The 22,504-nt window shown below is 44.1% G+C and overlaps 1 protein-coding gene and 1 pseudogene across 2 annotated transcripts in view; one reads left to right on the forward strand and one right to left on the reverse strand.

The window, feature by feature from the left end:
• The first annotated feature begins 1,513 nt into the window (after nucleotides 1–1,513).
• LOC144498116 (U2 spliceosomal RNA) lies at nucleotides 1,514–1,657 on the forward strand (annotated as a pseudogene).
• Nucleotides 1,658–2,584: 927 nt separating this feature from the next.
• LOC144497986 (LIM/homeobox protein Lhx8) overlaps nucleotides 2,585–22,504 on the reverse strand; it is a 36,974-nt gene continuing 17,054 nt past the window's right edge. For both annotated transcript variants that reach the window (XM_078219448.1, XM_078219449.1), the window contains 3 exons: nucleotides 14,733–14,828; nucleotides 11,502–11,685; nucleotides 2,585–3,087 (listed from right to left, as the gene is read on the reverse strand). In XM_078219448.1, coding sequence (XP_078075574.1) covers nucleotides 3,011–3,087; nucleotides 11,502–11,685; nucleotides 14,733–14,828 — 357 coding nt within the window. In that variant the 3' untranslated portion in view covers nucleotides 2,585–3,010. The remainder of the gene's footprint in view (nucleotides 3,088–11,501; nucleotides 11,686–14,732; nucleotides 14,829–22,504) is intronic.

A 22,504-nucleotide genomic window follows, 5' to 3' on the forward strand; every position in this document is an offset into this window, starting at 1 on the left:
GCAGCAGGTGGTTTAGGGGGATGCGAGGAAAAACTTTACCTAGAGGGTGGTAACAGTCTGGAATGCACTGGCTGGGAGGGTGGTGGAGGTAGAATGCCTCACACCCTTTAAAAAGTATCTGGATGAGCACTTGGCATGCCATAATATTCAAGGCTATGGGACGAGTATTGGTAGATGGGATTAGGCAGGTAGGTCAAGTGTTTCAGATTAGTGCAGACTTGATGGGCTGAAGGGCCTCTTCTGCACAGAGATTGTGATACTGTAAATACACTGGAAGTTCAGGAAAGGTATATTCGACTAATACACAGATTGGGCAGGTGTCTAAGGTTGTACAGGCTAGACTTCTATCCACTGGGGGAAATGATGGATGCCTTGTTTGAAACAAGATCCTGACAGAGTGGAGGTTTTATTTTGTGGAACAATCTAAAACTAAATAAGTGATAAAAATAAGGTGCGATCCATTTTGGACAGAAATTAGAAGAACTTTTTCGGAGGGTCTGTCTTTGGAACTCTCATCCTCAAAAAGCAGCAGAAGCAGAGTGAATCTTTGAATATTTTTAAGACAGAGGTAGGTAGATTCTTGATAAGCAAATGAAAGATCAGGGCAGACAGGAATGTGAAGTTGAGATCTGGCATGATCATGTCTGATAAGTGTGGGCTCAAAGGACCAAGTGGTCTACTAATGCTCCAAATTCATGTTTGTATCTTGCATCAGGATCTCTGCCCACTTACAATCTCACCCCCTTCCCCAATTTATTATCCCACCCACTTCCCATGACTTGATCCCCATAACTTCAGAGAAGGGCCTGAGGTTAACCATCCTTTTTTCATTCAAAAGTACATGTACTCCCCCTTTACCAATTCCCCCCCTTTCCCCTCCCTGGGTGTAAGGTTTTAACACAAATAGCTGCTCCAAAACATTGAGTGCCTGGACATATTTAACAAGAGCAAAGGAGATATCACCAAAACTGGCCAATAGGTAGGAGAAGGTAGAGGTAGCAATGTTTAGGGAGAGAATTCTATAACTTGGGGCCTGTGGTGGGGTGATGCTAAAAAACAAAATCAGATGTACAAGGGCCAGAGTCAAAAGTAGTAACAGAACTAGAAGAAATGTGGAGGTGGAGGGAATCTCCATGGCAAGCAGCTCATTCTGTGCTCGGAGATCAGGGATGGACTCCCCCCAACATTTAAAAGGCTTCTGTCTCATGCTTAGAACCAATACACACATACCAATGATCAATTGGTACAATTAAGGGAGTCACTAACAAAAACTTCCCCTACCCAAAGTGATATTCCGAGAACATTTGAGAAGCTAAATGCCTATGACAATATTGTACCTTTTAAGTTAAATGTATTTACATCATGGTTCTTGTGACAGGCAAGAGCCTGCTCGGTTTAAACAGTGTCGCTCTCGCTGCTCCTGGCAGCTCACATGCGGAGAATGTGCAGGAATAATTGATCGTAGGGCATTGGTTTTAATCTGAGCTAATGCAGTTGTTTATTTTTTGTGTGCATCGCTTCTCGGCCTTTTGGCCAAGATCAAGTGTCGTATCAACATGCTTGTACTTGGTTGAAGTCATTAGGTTACATTTTAGCTTCATTTGAAGCAATTTTCAAAAGCAGTATCCTCTGGGTTTCAGAGTAGGGTTTAATTAGGCTGATTGCCAGAGGCCGAGTCATGTGCTAATGGGAGGAGCCATGCAGGCATTTCTGTTTGGATTTGCAAGGAGCAGGAGCTCCTTTCTCTCTGGAGACTTCTGTTTGGCACCTGCTAGAAAATAGGTTTCTTTCCAGGGGTGTTCTGGAGGCTGGAAGGCTAACAGCTCACATACCAGCTTGTAAACCGGTTGTTTGCTAACTTTGACTACAGATGCTGGCGTTGGCACAGTAAGAAGTCTCTGAACACCAGGTTAAAGTCCAACAGGTTTATTTGGAATCACGAGATTTCAGAGTGTTGCCCCTTCATCAGGTGTGCCACTCACCTGATAGAGCAACACTCCGAAAGTGCGTGATTCCAAATAAACCTGTTGGACTTTAACCTGGTGTTGAGAGACTTCTTACTGTGCCCACCCCAGTCCAACGCCAGCATCTCCACATCATGGCTACCATCAACACCATAAACCACCAGCTCAACGTGGAGAAGATCACCAAGAAGATCGCCTATATTTGAATTTATCTGAATTTTTTCAGATAAAGCTCGGCACAACATCGTGGGCCGAAGGGCCTGTTCTGTGCTGTACTGTTCTATGTTCTATGTATATTGACCCACTCACCTGATGAAGGAGCAGCGCTCCAAAAGAGTGAGATTCCAAATAAACCTGTTGGACTTTAACTTGATGAGAGACTTCTTACTGTTTGCTAACTTTGGAAGGAGTAGTTTACTTCTGAGATATCTCACCTAAATTTGAACTAAGATAGGCTAGTCATGTTCAAGTATTTCAATTGTAAAAGTTAACAGCGTTGTTAAATAAAGTTTGTTTTAATAAAAGTTTCCTTGTGGTCAATAGAATCACACATTATCCTCAGTAATTATACCGATTCTGCTTGTATCCAAGGCTGTTATAATAAAGATTGAGCCTTAAGCATCAGTAGCAAACATTTATTTTCTTTTTAGTCCAGAATTCAACATTGGTGCAACAGAAACTACATAACAAATAACAGGGCTTCTTACAAATTCCTCTCCTTGAATCATCAAGTGAACTGTATAAAACAACATAGGGTTTCAAACACTCGATATACTCGAACAATAATTTACCAATATAAACTAGTGTTAACATTTATACAACAGTCAAGGTTGTAAACATTTGGCACATTAGTAACCAAAATAGGACTTTAAATTGATCAAAAGTGCTCCACTAGACGCCAATAAATAAGAAAATGAGGGATTGGGGAAAAGTTCCTCATCTGCAACACTCTTCAAAAGTGGATTGAAATGCAGTAGATGGATCCACTTTGCATTCATCTTCCAACCTGAATATTCAACAAAAATCAATAGCTGATTGAAGGGAAGTCAAGCATGGCCAATGGGGAGTTGTGTCATTGCATGAGGTGGAAGAGGCCGAAGTCCCAGTGATGTTGGTGAATGAGCTGTTAACAGGATCGAGAGATTAGGTTTTGACAAGAAGAAAAATATTTAAAGCTTTCAACAAAAATTAGAACACAAGAAATAGGAAGATGGGTAATTTCAGGAAGTGCCAATACTGCCCAGATCTGCTCAATGTTTTACTTTCAATCATGGGATGTGGTGTCATTGGTTGTGGACCAACTTTCTGGAACAGTAGCAGTCTATGCAGTGAAGGTACTCCCAAAGCATCATTCAGGAGGCAGTTCCAGGATCTGGACCAAATGATGAAGGCAGGTCCTTGGTCATTGCTTTGGTTGGTGCTCTCCAAGAAGCCTTGGGAGTTGCTGCTAATTTCAACCAATTGCATGAACTGTGGTTTGATGGGCAGAACTCCTCAGGGTCAGAAGGTTAAGTTCAAATCCCACTCCAGAAACTGGTGCACAAATCCAGGGCCAACTACAATGGACCAAGCTCCATGTTTTTTATTTTACATCACTGACAGAGGTGCTGCTTTTGGCCAACTTGTACCCCCTTGTGGTGGTTGTGGGGGGGGGGGGGGGGGGGGGGAGAAGAATGTTAAAAGGTCCCAGAAAACTACTTCAGAGAGCAGGGAAGTTTTCTCCCATTGGCACACATTCATCCCTCAAAACCAACTTGGCTGAAAACACAGATGGTTACAACATGGTGTTGTGGGAGCTCATTGTGCATAAATTGATTGATATTCCCGACACAAGTGACTACATCTGAAAAACACATCAGGCTTAAACAAGCCAATATAATCTCAAACCTTTTTAAAACAGGTCATGTCATGGACATGTCACTGGCTGGGCCCATCTCTACTTGCCCTTGAACTGAGTGTATCACTCCGACATTTCAGAGGGCATTTAAGAGTCAACCACATTGCTGAAAGTCTGGAATCACATGTAGGCTAGATCTTAGAAACAAACTAGAAGCAGGAGTAGGCCATTCGGTCCTTCAAGCCTGCTCCACCATACATGATTAGGGAATTCAATGTCCTGACCCCACACCTTCCTCCCATATCCCTTGATCCCCAGAGCTCCAGAGCTCCTTCTAATTTTTTTCCCCTCGAAGTCAGACAACATTTTGACCTCAACTACTTTGTGGTAGCGAATTCCACACATTCACCCTCTGGGTGAAGAAATTTCCCCTAGTTCTGGACTCCCCCTCCATCGGGTAACATTCTTTCTGAATCTACCCTGTCTAACCCTGTTAGAATTTTATGTTTCTATGAGATCCCTTCTCTCTTCTAAACTCCAGTGAATATAAGCATAACCAACTTAGTCTCTCATATGACAGACCTGCCATCCCAGGAATCAGTCTGATAAGCCTTCGCTCTACTCCCTCTATCGCAAGGGCATCCTTCCTCAGATAAGGACACTAAAACTGCACACAATACTCCAGGTGTGGCCTCACCAACACCCTATACAATTGCAGTAAAACATCCCTATCCCTATACTCAAATCCTCTCACGGTGAAGGCCAACATGCCATTTGCCTTCTTTACTGCCTGCTGTACCTGCGTGCTTACTTTCCGCGACTGATACACGGGGACTCAAGGTCTCGCTGAATATCCACCTCTCTCAATTTACACCCATTCAAATAATAATCTGTCAGAGGTTTACAGCATGGAAACAGGCCCTTCAGCCAAACTTGTCCATGCTGCCCTTTTTTTTAAACCCCCAAGCTAATCCCAATTGCCCACATTTGGCCCATATCCCTCTATACCCATCATACCCATGTAACTATCTAAATGCTTTTTAAAAGATAAAATTGTACCCGCCTCTAATACTACCTCTGGCAGCTTGTTCCAGACACTCACCACCCTCTGAAAAAGTTGCCCCTCTGGACACTTTTGTACCTCTCCCCTTAAACCTATGCCCTCTAGTTTTAGACTCCCCTACCTTTGGGAAAAGATATTGACTGTCTACCTTGTCTACACCCCTCATTTTATAGACCTCTATAAGGTCACCCCTCAGCCTCCTATGTTCCAGAGAGAAAAGTCCCAGTCTATTCAGTCTCTCCTTATAACTCAATCCATCAAGTCCTGGTAGCATCCTAGTAAATCTTTTCTGCACTCTTTCTAGTTTAATAATATCCTTTCTATAATAGGGTGACCAGAATTGCACACAATATTCCAAGTGTGGCCTTACCAATGTCTTGTACAACTTCAACAAGACATCCCAACTTCTGTCTTCAATGAAACAAAGCATGCCAAATGCCTTCTTCACCACTCTGTCCACCTGTGACTCCACTTTCAAAGGAGCTATGAACATGTACCCCTCCAATCTCTTTGTTCTATAACTCTCCCCAACGCCCTACCATAAACTGAGTAAGTCCTGCCCTGGTTCAATCTACCAAAATGCATCACCTCGCATTTGTCTAAATTAAACTCCATTTGCCATTCGTCAGCCCACTGGCCCAATTGATCAAGATTGTCTTCCTATTATTGCTACCAAAGTGGATAACCTCACATTTATAACCAGGTAGGGATGGCAGATTTCCTTCCCTAAAGGGACAATTGGTGAACAAGATGGGCTTTTTAAATCACAACCTACAACAGTTTCATGGTTACTATTACTGAAACTAGCTTTATATTCCAGGTTATTTATTACTAGTTGCTGTGGTGGGAATTCATGTCTCCAAAACACAAACCTCAGTCTCTGGATTACCAGTCCAATTTACCCCCTTTAATAAAAATCAGAGCAAACCATTTTCTCTCAAGAAAGCTTGCCAAGTTCCTCAAACCTAAGATGACCAAGGCCGAGTGCAAAATACTTGCATCACATTCTAATTGTGTTACATCTCACATGGTCTCAAAAAGCAGTAGGTACTCAGCACCTCAAGCCTGTCCTAAGGCCATAAGACATAGCAGAGTTAGGCCACTCGGCCCATCAAGTCTGCTCCACCATTCGATCATGGCTGATATTTTTCTCATCCCCATTCTCCTGCCTTTTCCCCATAACCCCGACCCCCTTATCAATCAAGATAAGACTGGCTGTAACAGAGATTCGGATAATGTTCAGCAACAAAGTGAAATCATACAGATTTTCCTCACCCTACATGTGAAAGCCTAATGAATGTTTCTTCCCGGTCCTACCAGTCACCTGAATGGTAGAACAAGCAGAAGGGACCTGCATGGTCTATTCCCCTGGCCCCAAAGGGCAGGAACTCACAAACAGTCTCAAGAGGAAAAAACAAACCACGATTCCAACTCAAGACAAAGTTTAAAACAAAATATTTGATCAAATTCACCATTGTTGGTTTCTCCACCTCTTGATCATTCTTTATCAGAAAAGGAACAAATTGCCTGTCCCATTGGTGATGCTTTGCAAGCAATTAAGTCTTTAAAAAAAAAATACTGCAGATGCTGGAAATCTGAAACAACAAAATGCTGGAAAAACGCAGGGTGGTCTGGCAGCATCGGTTTCCCTCTCTACAGGTGTTGCCAGACCCGGCGTTGTGTTTAAAAAAGTTTATTTATTCGTCACAAGTAAGGCTTACATTAACACCGCAATGAAGTTACTGTGAAATTCCCTAGTCGCCACACTCCGGCACCTGTTTGGGTCGAAGCACCTAACCAACACGTCTTTCAGACTGTGGGAGGAAACCGGAGCACCCGGAGGAAACCCACACAGACACGGGGAGAACGTGCAGACTCCACACAGACAGTGACCCAAGCCAGGAATCAAACCCAGGTCCCTGGCGCTGTGAGGCAGCAGTGTTAACCATAAAAAGATAATAATTTTGTTGTTTAAGAATGTTCAAGTACCCCCATAATGAATCATCTTCATGATACATTTAGAAAATTAATATTGAAGGGAAAGAAATACACCCAAATCTTCCAACGTTACAGATATGCCAAGTTAAATTTGTGGTTGTCAAGTCAAAACCCTGGAATTCCTAACCGAACAATAGCTCCAAATAAATACAGCTACCAGGCCCACATTTATTATCCATCCCTAATTACACGAGAAATTGGAGGTATTCCCTTCTTGAACTGCCAGGAGCAGATATTCAATTTAGTGGGTTCACTGAGCACTTCAGAAGGTGGTCACGTTGGCATGGAATTGGAGTCACACTGAGGCGGAAACCAAGATCCATGAAGGATATTGATGAGCCAGTCCGGGTCTCACTTGTGATCACAAACTTTTTATTTTCAGATTTAATTTAATTAAAATTGATTTAGAAACTGCAGTGACAGAAACACTACCATACCCCTGCAATGTGCAGAACTGAAATAGCTGGGGAACCCAACGTAAAAAAAATTCTAATTTCATGATCAAAGTTTGTTGAGACATTAGAAATAAAAAAAGCTCAAAAGACAAGCCAAAGCAACAAAATATTTAAACATAGTCACTGTAGTATAGGAAACACAACAAACTAATTTGCAGATAGCCAATGTCTGATATATACCAAGTGATAATTGGTCTGGGGGTGTCACAGGGCAAGGAGGAAAGTGTTACAATGTTGCTGGATGCAGAGAGAGGAACCAGTAAACATGTTGCATTTGGACTTCCAGAAGGTGTTAGCCTTTTGTGAGATACCTTGTCTAAGTCATAAGATAAGAACCCATGGTGTAGGAGGGTAATATATTGGCATGGATAGAGAACTGGCGAATGGGCAGGAAACAGCATGTAGAATAAAGGGTTCTTTTCAGGTTGCTGACGTGTAACCAGTTGGGTCCCAAAGGGACTTGGAGGTACTTGTTCATGTAACACAAAGCTAGCACAGGCGCAGGAAGTAATCAGGAAGGCTAACAGAACATTGGCTTTAGGGAAGTCTTGCTGCAAATGCACAAGGGCTGGTGAGACCACAATATTATTTCATTGGAGACAGTTCAGAGAATGTTCACTATGATCCCCAGTATGGAGTGACTGTCTCATGAGGAAAGGTTAAACAGAATAATGGAATTTAGAAGAATGAGAGGTGACCTTATTGAAACATAGGATTCTTAAGGGGCTTGTCAGGATGTTTCACCTGATGGTGATACGAGAACGTGCAGACTCCGCACAGTGACCCAAGCCAGGAATGGAACCCGGGTCCCTGGCACTGAGGCGCTATGGCAACCATCAGATGGATATCTCAAAATTTGCCACCTCTGCCTCATCTACAAGTGACTCTAGATCGTAGTTGATTAGTAAGTGCTCTTTGAAATGTCCTAATAAGCCCCACAGTTGCAGAGGCAAAGGAATAAAACCAGATGGACCAACTAGCATTAATCAAGGCACCATAAACAGCACACTTTGCCCCGAGACCCTGTAAATGCCCCTGACTGATAGCTGGAGTTTGTGCTGAAACTGGCAGAATGACCCCAAAGACTCATCAAGTAACAACTCGAGGAACAGTTTGGTATGATCATACAGCACCACTATCCCAGGCACGACAAAGCTACCAGAGGTGGTGGCACAGTGAGGGGGGAGTCGTCAGTACTGCAGTCACATGACATCAGGCCAAACTTGGGCCAAGGGAACAGGAACATCTTGTTGATTACCACCCTTCCCTCAGATAATGAATTGGTTCTCCATACTGGACACCTTGGAGGAAGTAAAGGATGGCAAGGACATTGTATTCTGGGTGGGGTGATTTAAATTTCCAGAGTGGTTCAATAGCATTATTGCTGACCAAGTTGGCAGAATTCTAAAGGACATTTCACCAGACTGGGCAGCAACAGCCAACAGAAAAACCTTCCTGACCTTCCCCTCAGTCTACCTGCTGCAGGTAGATCTAGCCAGGACAGTATTGGCAGGAGGGTCATCTTCACACAGAAGATGGTGCCACACAACACAATGGACAACCCACCGTGCTAAATGGGATAGATCGGAACAGATCTAGCAGCTCAAAACTTAATGTCCTAATGTTGGGCGGCACGGTAGCACAGTGGTTAGCACTGCTGCTTCACAGCTCCAGGGACCTGGGTTCGATTCTCAGCTTGGGTCACTGTCTGTGTGGAGTTTGCACATTCTCCTCGTGTCTGCGTGGGTTTCCTCCAGGTGCTCCGGTTTCCTCCCACAGTCCAAAGATGTGCGGGTTAGGTTGATTGGCCATGCTAAAAAATGCCCCCAAGTGTCCTGAGATGTGTAGGTTAGAGGGATCAACAGGGAAATATGTAGGGATATAGGGGTAGGGCCTGGGTGGGATTGTGATCGGTGCAGACTCGATGGGCCAAATGGCCTCTTTCTGCACAAGTAGGGTTTCTATGTTAATGTTTATTAGTCACAAGTAGGCTTACATTCACACTGCAATGAAGTTACTGTGAAAATCCTCGAGTCACCACACTCTAGTGCCTGTTCAGGTTCACTGAGGGAGAATTTAGCATGGCCAATGCACCTAGCCAGCACGTCTTTGGACTGTGGGAGGAAACCAAAGCACCCAGAGGAAACCCATGCAGACACGGAGAACATGCAAACTCCACACATTGGCCCAAGCCAGGAATTGAACCCAGGTCCCTGGTGCTGTGAAGCAGCAGTGCTAACCACTGTGCCACCATGCTGCCCCACAGGTCATCCACCAGGTGTGTTGGGCTATGAATAGCAGAAAGAGGTGGTGATAGCGATATCCAGAGGCTCAGGCTAATGCTCTGGGCAGAGGGTACAAATCCAATCAGTTGTAAGACAGTTAAGAGTTAACCATGTTGCTGTGGGATCTGGAGTCATACGTAGGCCAGACCAGGTAAGGACAGAAAATTTCCTTTCCCAAGGTACATTAGAAAACCAGATGGATTTTCACAACAATTGACAATGGCTTCATAGTCATCAGTAGATTCTTATTGAATTCAAATTCCACCATCTACCCTTGCAGGATTTGAATCCAGATGCCCAGAACATTTGCTGAGTTTCTGGATTAATATTCCAGCAATAATAGATTTCAAACAAATTCAGCAACTCAAAACTGGGCATCCATGAGGTGCAGTGGGCCATCAGCAGAATTGTATGCAACCACAATCTGTAACCTCATGGTCTGGCATGTGCCCCACTCTATCATTACCACCAAGTCAGGGAACCAACCCTGGTTGAACAAAGATTATATGGGGGCATGCCGGGGAGCAGCACCAGATATACCCAAAAATGAAGTGACAAACCTGGCGACATTACAACTGGGACAACTAGAATGCCAAACAGCAAAAGCAACTTACAATAGAGACTGATTACAACAAACAGCAGAAGAGATCTTTCACCTGCCTCCAGTTTTCCCCCCTCTACCTGGATCCCCTTCCTGCTTGACCTTTCCATTGGAACTGTCAGCACAACATCAACCACCTCAATTTCTCTGCCACTCTCACCCACTCCAAGCTGTCTCCTTCTGAACTTGCTGCACTCTGTTCACTCAAGTCCAATCCCTAACTTATCAAACCTGCTGACAAGGGTGGTGCTGTTGTCACTTGGCGTGCTAAACTTCACCTCAGAACCTGAGTGCCAACTCCCAGACTCTCCCTCCCACCTCACCCTGGGCCACAACCCCACCAAACATCAAGCCCATTGCTTCCAGTACTGTCAGACATCATTGCCTCTGGGGAGCTTCCCACTCCAGTTCCCCAATCCCTCAGCCCCCTTCTACCCAAAATCCACAAACAGGATTGCCCTGATAGATCCATTGTATCAGCTGCTTCCTGCCCCAGTGCCAACAGTGTACACCATCCACACAAAAGATGCACTGCAGCAACTGAAGCCTCCTTCAACAGCACCTTCCAAACTCAACCTCAAAAGGACAAGGATAACAGATGCTTAGATACACTATCACCTGCAAGCTCCCATCCAAATCACTCTTGGAATTCTATTGCTGTTTCACGGGTGCACCCCCTCCCTTACAGTACCACAGGTGTGCTGCTGCCTTGAACCATGCAGTGCCATCACTTAAGGAAAAATAGGCACAGTAAGTGGTCTCTCAACACCAGGTTAAAGTCCAACAGGTTTATTTGGTAGCACGAGCTTTCGGAGCATTGACCCCGAGGGGCAACACTCTGAAAGCTCGTGCTACCAAATAAACCAGTTGGACTTTAACCTGGTGTTGAGAGACCACTTACTGTGCCCACCCCAGTCCAACGCTGGCAACTCCACATCAAGGGAAATTAGGGATAGGCAACAAAGTCTGGCTTTCCAGTGACACCCTTTATCCTGTGAAAGAATAAATCTGAAACAACACAAAATAGTTTGAGGGATAAATATTGACCAAGACACTGGGAGAATGCCTTGCTCTTCAAGGATGTCATGGAATCCCTGATATCCACCCAACAGCATCTCCCCTCAATCTCATCTTAAAAAATGTCACTTCCCAATAGTGCAACACTCAGTACTGGGAGTTAGCCTGGATTGTTGTACTCAAACGTTTCTACTCAAGAGTGGCTCAAGAAGACACTGCAATCCAATGAGCCAAGGTGCCCACTAGACCATAACCTAGTCACTCTTGTTCCAAGAACTTACATTCCATGTAGGTGTGTAAGGCTGTCAACATCTGTCCATCCGGTGCTACATAGGCAGAATAAGTCATTTCATCCAGCATTGGTGGTGAGACTCTCTCCTGTTGTGCCGCTGTCACTGGGGTAGTGGACAGATGGTTTGGACTCACATGCTTCTTATGACGTGCTCTGCAGTTCTGGAACCAAACCTGCAAACATCATGTTGCCAATTTAAAAAGGTTGCAAAATTACACTCCTGCTGATAGAGTCACATTATGATACCTTCAAAATCTGCCCCACTGTGCCTATGCTGAAGGACTGCTCAATGGTCACTCCCACCAATACGGAGTTAGGTAGATTCAGGTGGATCAATGATAGGTAGATTGGTGAGGGAGAAATTCAAAGCAAGTTTTTCCCCATCTTGTTGGTTCTCTTACCAGCCGTCTTCAGAACTTGATGGGCACTGAAGTCCCCCACCCAGAGTACTGTGCCCATACCACCTTCAGTGCAGAAGTACTATTGAGCATGGAGCAAAGCTAATTCATAAGCTGAGGGAGGAGAGTAGGTGGCGGCTTGACCTGATGCTGAGATTATGCCATGAGCTCTGGAGTCAGATTCCCAGGACCACTCCCCTCCTCCCATTTACCACAGTGTCATTGGGTTAGGATGTACTTGGGGATGCTGATGGGAGTCTGGGACATAGGCATACTTGTACTTCTTGCAGCCAATGTCCTCAACTGTTTTCTCTCGAGACTAGAACTAGGGGACACCATTTTAAAATGAGTCTCAGTTGAGGGGATAATTTTTTGCTAAGTCTGTAGAAGTCTTTTCCACAAGAGGGGGGGTTGCAGATTTGGATCGATTGATTGACAAGGGAGTCAAAGGATTACTGGGGTCAGGAGACTGCAAAGAGTCAGGAAAGTGGAGTCGAGGCCAGTCAGATCAGCCATAATCTCAATGATGGAGCGGGCAAGTGTGATGATCTACCCCCCTTGCAGAAAGTCACAGGAATCTGAAACCCTCCCTCCTGCAACATTTCTGACGTCACACACTGGTATACCTGCTGCAGTTATCTATCCAGTAACTATCAAGAGTTGAGGTTTACATTTACTGTGCATCAACACCACCTTTTGCCTGTGATTGTGTCCATTGTTGCTGCCGCCTGCCATTCAATGCCCATCCCTCTGCTCATTCTGGTGAGGCAGCAAGCAATGTAGTGAGTGACATAGAACAGTACAGCACAGAACAGGCCCTTCGGCCCACCATGTTGTACCAAGCCCCCAAAACCCACAGGCAGCTCTCTGCAGCATCACTAGCAGTGATGACAGAGGCACTGTGACACTGGGAACAATGTGTGCCCCTGTGCAGCGGCAGCAAGCTGCAGCATTGCATTAATAAGTAGCAATATAGCAAAAAGAGAAGATGCACTGTATTGAAATGAGAAATTCTCGAATAGACAAGATTGTATTGTGTAACAATTCTATTTTGCAGTAAATAAATGAGCAGCTGGGTCTGAACAGGGGCAATTATCAAACCACAAGAATGATCCCTGGAATGAATAGTTTGTTGTATGCAGAACGGTTGAGGACTCTGGATCTGTACTCGGAGTTTAGAAGGATGAGGGGGGATCTTATTGAAACTTACAGGATACTGCGAGGCCTGGATAGAGTGGACATGAAGAGGATGTTTCCACCAGTAGGAAATCTAGAACCAGAGGGCACAACCTCAGGCTAAAGGGACGATCCTTTAAAACAGAGACGAGGAGGAATTTCTTCAGCCAAAGAGTGGTGAATCTGTGGAACTCTTTGCCGCAGAAGGCTATGGAGGCCAGGTTATTGAGTGTCTTTAAGACAGAGATAGATAGATTCTTGATTAATAAGGGGATCAGGGGTTATGGGGAAAAGACAGGAGAATGGGGATGAGAAAAATATCAGCCATGATTGAATGGCGGGACAGACTCGATGGGCCGAGTGGCCTAATTCTGCCCCCATGTCATATGGTCACCCAAGGTGCTATTAGGGAAGATGAAAATCTCAGAGCTTGGAGGCCAGCCAGCTGAGCGCACGGTCACCAACTGTGGAACAAAGGAGCTGGATGCAGTTCATATGGTTAAAAAAGGGAAAGAAAGGAATGCTGATCAAATTTCAGAGGGATGACCAAAATATACACACATAGGGAGTTGGCAATTTGACCCCTCAAGCTTGTGCCACCATTCAGTAATATTGTGGCTAGTCGGAATGTGGTTTCTCTTCCAGCTACCCTCAATCTTTCTTGTTGGGTATAGTGAGTGAATTGTCTACAAAATTGATATCAAATCTAGGTGTGATTTTTCTATATATTAAATAAGCAGCAAGTACAAATTTGCATTAGGAGATAAAGAAGGGTTGTTTCCAGTTGTTAAATTTCAAAGCGGAGTATGATTTGGAAGTCATATAGGAAGCAAGTTTATTAAATTTTATTTGCCTCAAAAGTGGGGGCAATCAGGAGAACATGGAAGATTTTTATATTCAAAGGGCCAAGGGCAATGGAATCAAAGATGAAAGAGCAAAAGAGATACTGGGGAGATGTTGAGAGCTTAGGTGGAGTTGCCTCATTCTTCAAAAACATTAATAGATACAAGCTCAACCTCTCCAACCTTGCCTCAGAAGAAATGCCTTCATCCCATTTATCAGTTGAGCGAACCTTCTTTTAGCTGCTAATGTATTTTGTAGTCTTTAAGATAAAAACTGTACACAGCATTCCAATGTGGTCTCACCATGGCCGCACACAACATCCCGATATTTATATTCCATCCGCCTTGCAAAAAAATGACAACATTCATCTCCCCCATCACTTGTATCTGCACACCATCTTTCCCTGATTCATGTACCAGGACACCCAGATCCCTCGGTACCTCAGTTCTGCACTCTATTTGCCAATTTTCTATTCTTGTCACATTCACATTTTCTGCATTATAGATTCCAAGTGTCAAATTTTTGCTCACTCAACCAACATTTGCAGATGCACGTCCTCGACACAGCCTCACTTCTCTACCCATCTGTAAGCCTGGATTATTGTTGAAGTCCTCAGAACGCAACTCAATCCACAGCTTTGACCCAGGCAAGAGTCCAACCAATGCACCAGACAGTAAGACACCAGAATCACAATAAATGATTCACATTTAGGTAACAGGGTATGAGGGATGAGAGAAGCCCATGAACTCAGCTCCAAGTTAAAGACTTTTAACTCAAGATCATTTCAATTGGAAATGCCTCACCTGTATAACACGCCTGCTTAAACCAGTTCTGTCGGCAAGTTTTTGGAGGGTTTGTGCATCTGGATTGTTGTCTTGTGAAAATTGTGCTTGCATGATCTGGAAAACAAAAATGAATATGTTAAAGTATTTTAGTAAATGGCGTAGCATTGCTAAACAAATTTAAAAACTGGGCAGCAAAAATAATGTTGTAAATACTCAAGGGGTCTTGCAACACATGGAGAAATAGTTGATGACCTTTGGAACAAGCTTAAACAGTTTCAACTCTAATAAAATTCTCATTTGATGACAGGTTGTTGACCCAAGACATCAATTCTCTCTCTTCAAGTATTTCCATTTTATTAGAACCATAGAAAATTACAGCTCAGAAACAGGCCTTTTGGCCCTTCTTGTCTGTGCCAAACCATTTTTTGCCTAGTCCCACTGACCTGCACTTGGACCATATCCCTCCACACCCCTCTCATCCATGAACCCGTCCAAGTTTTTCTTAAATGTTAAATGCATTTATCACTTTATCCGGCAGCTCATTCCACTCTCTGCGTGAAGAAGCCCCCCCCTAATATTCCCTTTAAACTTTTCTCCTTTCACCCTTAACCCATGCCCTCTGGTTTTTTTTCCCCTAGCCTCAGTGGAAAAAGCCTGCTTGCATTCACTCTATCTATACCCATCAAAATCTTATACACCTCTATCAAATCTCCCCTCATTCTTCTACGCTCCAGGGAATAAAGTCCCAACCTATTCAATCTCTCTCTGTAACTCAGCTTCTCAACCTCTGCTGTTTGTGATTTATATAAATGATCTGGAAGAAGGAGTAACTGGGGTGATCAGTAAGTTTGCGGACGACACAAAACTGGCAGGACTTGCAGATAGTGAGGAACATTGTCAGAGGCTACAGAAGGACATAGATAGGCTGGAAATTTGGGCAAGGAAATGGCAGATGGAGTTCAATCCTGATAAATGCGAAGTGATGCATTTTGGTGGGAATAATGTAGGGAGGAGCTACACGATAAATGGAAGAACCATAAAGGGTGTAGAGACGCAGAGGGACCTGGGTGTGCAAGTCCACAGATCTTTGAAGGTGACGTCACAGGTGGAGAAGGTGGTGAAGAAGGCATATGGCATGCTTGCCTTTATAGGACGGGGCATAGAGTATAAAAGTTGGGGTCTGATGTTGCAGATGTATAGAACGTTGGTTCGGCCGCATTTGGAATACTGCGTCCAGTTCTGGTCGCCACACTACCAGAAGGACGTGGAGGCTTTGGAGAGAGTACAGAGGAGGTTTACCAGGATGTTGCCTGGTATGGAGGGGCTTAGTTATGAGGAGAGATTGGGGAAACTGGGGTTGTTCTCCTTGGAAAGACGGAGGATGAGGGGAGACTTAATAGAGGTGTATAAAATTATGAAAGGCATAGATAGGGTGAACGGTGGGAAGCTTTTCCCCGGGTCGGTGGTGACATTCACGAGGGGTCATAGGTTCAAGGTGAAGGGGGGGGAGGTTTAACACAGATATCAGAAGGACATATTTCACACAGAGGGTCGTGGGGGCCTGGAATGTGTTGCCGGGCAAGGTGGTGGAGGCGGACACACTGGGAACGTTTAAGACTTATCTAGACAGCTATATGAACGGAGTGGGAATGGAGGGATACAAAAGAGTGGTCTAGTTTGGACCAGGGAGCGGCGCGGGCTAATTGTTCCTGGTTTCTCGTTTCAAGGCTTCATTCTATGATCATCTTGCTGGTGCCAGTACAGAGTGAGACTGCAGATAGTTGGGAACCTGTCTCGGGGGCAGGGAATTCATATGGTGTTCGTGGAAGTGGAAATGACTAGGGTTATAGAACATAGAACATTACAGCGCAGAACAGGCCCTTTGGCCCACGATGTTGCACCGACCAGTTAAAAAAAAAAACTGTGACCCTCCAACCTAAACCAATTTCTTTTCGTCCATGAACCTATCTACGGATCTCTTAAACGCCCCCAAACTAGGCGCATTTACTACTGATGCTGGCAGGGCATTCCAATCCCTCACCACCCTCTGGGTAAAGAACCTACCCCTGACATCGGTTCTATAACTACCCCCCCTCAATTTAAAGCCATGCCCCCTCGTGCTGGATTTCTCCATCAGAGGAAAAAGGCTATCACTATCCACCCTATCTAAACCTCTAATCATCTTATATGTTTCAATAAGATCCCCTCTTAGCCGCCGCCTTTCCAGCGAAAACAATCCCAAATCCCTCAGCCTCTCCTCATAGGATCTCCCCTCCATACCAGGCAACATCCTGGTAAACCTCCTCTGCACCCTCTCCAAAGCCTCCACATCCTTCCTGTAATGTGGGGACCAGAACTGCACACAGTACTGGGAAGCATTTTCCGATCGGGGCCATTGTGATCTCCTGGACTCGTTTCGATCGCCTCAGGGGGTCGGAGAGGAATTTCCCAGATTTTTTTTCCCCATATTGGCCCTGGGGTTTTTCACTCTGGGTTTTCGCCTCTCCCTGGAGATCACATGGTCTGGAATGGGGGGGTGGGGGTGAGTTAATAGGTTGTGATGAACAAAGCATCGTAGCTGTGAGGGACAGCTCGGTGGATAGGATATTGGTATGTAGATAGGCTGGAAAATTGGGCGGGGATCCTGGATTCAGGATTCAATCCTGGACCGGGGAGCGGCGTGGGCTTGGAGGGCCGAAGGGCCTGTTCCTGTGCTGTGTTGTTCTTTGTTCTTTGTTTGTTCAAGTCCCGGCAACATCCTTGTGAACCTTCTCTGCATTCTTTCAATCTTATTTACATCCTTCCTGTAACTAGGTGACCAAAACTGTACACAATACTCCAAATTCGGCCTCACCAATGCTTTATATAACCTTACCATAACACTCCAACTTTTATACTCGATACTCCGATTTATAAAGGCCAATGTACCAAAGGCACTCTTTACAACCTTATCCACCTGTGACGTCACTTTTAGGGAATTCTGGACCTGTATTCCCAGATCCCTCTGTTCAACTGCACAGTTCAGAGTCCGACCATTTACCCTGTATGTTCTACTTTGGTTTGTCTTTCCAAAGTGCAATATCTCACACTTGTCTGTGTTAAATTCCATTTGCCATTTTTCAGCCCATTTTTCTAGTTGGTCCAAATCCTTCTGCAGGCTTTGAAAACCTTCCTCACTGTCCACTACACCTCCAATCTTTGTATCATCAGCAAATTTGCTGATCCAATTTACCACATCATCAATGATCTGGGTGGTATAGATGACAAACAACAATGGACCCAACACCGATCCCTGCGGCACACCACTAGTCACAGGCCTCCACTCAGAGAAGCAATCCTCCACAACCACTCTCTGGCTTCTTCCATTGAGCCAGTGTCTAATCCAATTTACTACCTCCCCATGTATACCTAGCAACTGAACCTTCCTAACGAACCTCCCGTGCGGGATCTTGTCAAAGGCCTTGCTGAAATCCAGGTAGACAACATCCATCGCCTTCCCTTCATCCACTTTCCTGGTAACCTCCTCAAAAAACTCTAATAGATTGGTCAAACATGACCTACCACGCACAAAGCCATGTTGACTCTCCCTAATAAGTCCCTGTCTATCCAAATATTTGTAGATCCTATCCCTTATCACACCTTCCAATTATTACTTCACTAAGCAGCTGGTAGTCCATCGATCTAGGATAACAACGCAAATACTTTTACTTTTCTCTCAGCTTGTAGAGTGCGGCCTGATGTGCAAGAAAAATAATTTAATGTGTGCATTCACAGCCTCAACTCATTCCAAAGCACTTTACAGCCAAGTGTGTCATTGTCACAATGCAGGAAACAAGGTAACCAATTTGCACACCACCAGACAAGGATTTTTGTTAAATTTAGCTCTTCAAAGGATGAACGTTGGCTCCAGACATCAGGGAGAATACTCCTACTCTAAAGGTGCTGTGGGATTTTCGTTTTTTTTAAAAAAAACTCACCTGACATGAAATTAAGTGAAAAAAGTCTGGTCTCAATAATTGTGACCGTAAAGTTATTGATAATCATTAAAATCCATCTGATTCTTTAGGGAAGGATGTCCATAACAAGGAGGAAATAATACGACAGGTGCCCTGAGAGTTAGTCAGTATTTTAAGAGAGATTGTGGAGGTTTAGGGAGGGAGTTCCAAAGCTTAGGATCTAGATAGCTAAAGGATGTGGCGTTTGCACAAGAGTTTAAGAATTCACATTGTGCCTTGTGAATCACATCCTCAACTTGTGCAAGACAATATCTTATTCACTTTTTACTGGCTTAGCTCAAAGCTGCTTCCCATATTCTAGTTTACACCTCACTGTTCAATCCTTTCATCTATGCCTCATGATAAATTTTTAAACTATCCCAACAAAACTCAAACATCTTGAGGGGAGCATGATCATTGTTCTGCTCAAATTGCAAAGCCCCGTGTATATCCTATGCCTGGTGATCAACCATGGATTCAATAAGGATTCAAATGCCTCCTTTACCTGTTAGCATATCTCAAATTGGGCTGCACAAAGTACAAAATCTATCACTTCATGTGTTTACTGCAATAGTCTACAGACATACACAAGGCCATTTGGCCCACACCCTCCACAGGAACCTTTCTCTCCCTCTTCTTCACGCACCAATCCACCTTTCTATATCACCTCATATTTTTCCTGTGGTCACAAGCTCCACATTCACCATAGTTTCACCCAAATTCCTTTTGGATTCCCCTTGTATTTATAGAGCCTAGTTTTAGTCCCTGCTAGAAGTGGAAACATCTTCACTATGCCTACCTCAAACCCAATAATAACAACTGTTGGCCTGCACAGAAACATGCACAACCCAAGTAGAAAAAGCGACCCTTAATTTCCTTGCAGGGCATTTTGCAAGTGCTGTAAGGAGGGCTTGAAACTAACTCGGCAAGGGTGTGGAAACCAAGGGGCAAATTAGAAAAGGAATAACTGAATGCACAAAATACTGGGAGACAGAAAGCAGAAGAATATAGTAAGTTAAAAGCTTATTAGTCACAAGGCAGCTTACATTAACACTGCCACGAAGTTACTGTGAAAATCCTCTAGTTGCCACACTACAACGCCTGTTCGGGTACACAGAGGGAGAATGGAGTTTCGGATTGTGGGAGGAAACCGGAACATCCAAAGGAAACCCACGCAGACACAGGGAGAATGTGCAGACTCCACTCAGACAGCGACCGGAGGCCGGGCATTGAACCTGGGTTCCTGGTGCTGAGAGGCAGCAGTCTTAACTACTGTGGCACAGATTGCATTGAAGAAATGATATTGCGGCAATAACAGAAACCTCAGTCAAGGCAAGGGCAGGACTTGGTGTTAAGTATTCCCAGATACAAGGTGTTTAGAACACGAAAGGAAAGGAGAACTTTGCAATGCTGGAGAAGGAAGATATTTCCAAGGGTTCAAGGACAGAATCAATCTGGCTGGAGTTAAAGGATGCAATTACATGCACAATGTGGTCTATAGACCACCAACAAACGACAAGGATGTAGAAGAACAACCTGCAGGGAAATCCAGAGATGCAAACATAATAAAAGTGGTTATAATGTAGGACTAGGCTGGAACAGTGGTAGCGCAATGGGCAGAGCGGGACAAAGTCCTTAGATTGTGTCCAGAGTTTTCTATAGCAGTATGTGCCGAGTCTAACAGAATATACTGTTGGACATGGTTCTTGGAAAGGAAGTGGAACATTGAGACAGTGATCATTGTATCATAAGGTTTAGGATAACAATAGAAAAAGAAAATAGGCAATCCAGAGTAAATCAACTGAGGGAGAGCTGATTTCAATGGGGCAAGAATGGAGTAGGCCAGTTAGACTGGAAGGAAAGGCTGGCAGAAAAAGTTGAACAATGGGCTACCTTCAAAACAGAAATGGTCTGGATACAAGTCAAGGTACATTCCCTTAAAGGTAGGGCAAACAAATCCAGAGTTCCCCAGATGAGAAAGGAGATAGAAATTAAGTAAAGTTTGTGTATGACCGGTGTCAGGTAGAAAATACAGTTGAGAACCAAGGAATACGGAAGGTTCAGGAGGGGAGGTGAAAAAGCACGAGGTGGGGGGCATGAGGAGAAAAGAGTGGGAGCCCCTTTTATGTTGGCTGCCAAAGTCTTCTGCAGGCATAGAAATGGCAAGAGGAGGATTGACTGATTAGAGACTTTACACATGGAGACATGAGGCATGGCAGAGGTATTAAGTGAACACTTTGCATCCATCTTTACCATGGAAAGTTAATCTTACCCAGGACAGGGTGATAAGGAGAAAATTGTCCCTAGAAATGTTCAAATTGATAAGTGTCAAATAGTCCTTGTACTAAAAGTGTCATAAGGATAGCCCCAGCAATTACAGACCAGTCAGTTTAACAGTGGAAACACGTGGGATCATTAGGAACCAGCATGGATTTCTAAAGGGGAAAGCATGCTCAGCTCCATTTTTTTTTGAGGCGGCAACAGAAAGGGTCGATGAGGGTAATGCTGTTGATGTAGTGTACATGGACTTTCAGAAGGAATATGAAACAGTACTGCACAGTTATAGCTCATGGAATAAAGGGACAGTAGCAATGTGGATACAAAATTATTTGAATGTTAGGAAGCAGAGATTAATGGTCAATGGATATTTTTCAGGCTGGAGAAACATTTGCAAGTGTTCTTTGGAGGTTGGGAGAAGATCATAAGAAATAGGAAGAGTAGATCATTCGGCCCTTCCAGCCTGCTCCACCTTTCAATAGGATCATGGCTGATCCAAAATTCCTCACGCCCACATTCTTGTCCTTTCCCAGTAATCCTCAATTCCCTTACTGTTCAAGGATCTATCTTTCTCAGCCTTATAACACACAAGGACTCTGCCCTGACATGTTCAGTTCCAAAGACTTGCAACCCTTAAGAAATTTTTCCTCATCTCAGTCTTAATTGGTGCCCCTTTATTCTGTGCCTATGCCCTCTGGTCCTAGGCTCTTCCACAAGGAGAAACATCGTCTCAGCATTTACCCTATCAAGCCCCTTGAGAATCCTATATGTTTCAATGAGATCATTCCTCATTAGAATCCGAATATGTTTAACGTTTGCTCTGAAGACATTCTTGCCACACCAGAGATCATCCCAAAGAACCTTCTCTGAACTGCCCCCAACAAAATATTTTTGCTTAAAGAATGGGACCCAAACTGTTCTCAGGATCCAGATGTGATCTCACCAGTTTCTTATACAGTTGCAACAAGACTTCCCCATTCAAAACAAGGGTCAACATTCCATGAGTTTTTCCGATTATCTGCTGCACCTGTGCTAGCTTCATGTTTCATGCACAAATTCCCCCAAATCACTGTTGCAGCTTTCTGCAGTTTTTCTCTTTGTAAATACTGTTCTTTTTGTCTCCTTTCTGAAATGAACAACCTTTCCAACTTTTTACTCACTTACTTATCAATATCTTGGTAAATTGTTTGCATCCCTCTTGCAACTTGCATTTCCACCTATGTGTAGTCTGTTAAATTTGATGATACATTCGCTTCCTCCTGCCAAGTCATTAATATATACTGTAAAAAGCTGTAGTCCCAGCAGAATCCCACTGGTGGCAGGTCACCAACCTTATCCCTACATGCTGTTTCCTTCCCAATATACTATCTCCAACACCCTGGGCTCTTATTACTTAACCTTTTGAGGTACCTTATTGAACATCTTCTGAACCCTTGCTTTTTCTGATACATATTGATCTAGATCTTGGCGAGCAGGGGACAATTTTAAAGTTTGCAAATTACACAAAACTGGAGTTTG

Source organism: Mustelus asterias, chromosome 8, assembly GCF_964213995.1.
Source record: "Mustelus asterias chromosome 8, sMusAst1.hap1.1, whole genome shotgun sequence".
In the NCBI taxonomy this organism is placed as follows: domain Eukaryota; kingdom Metazoa; phylum Chordata; class Chondrichthyes; order Carcharhiniformes; family Triakidae; genus Mustelus; species Mustelus asterias.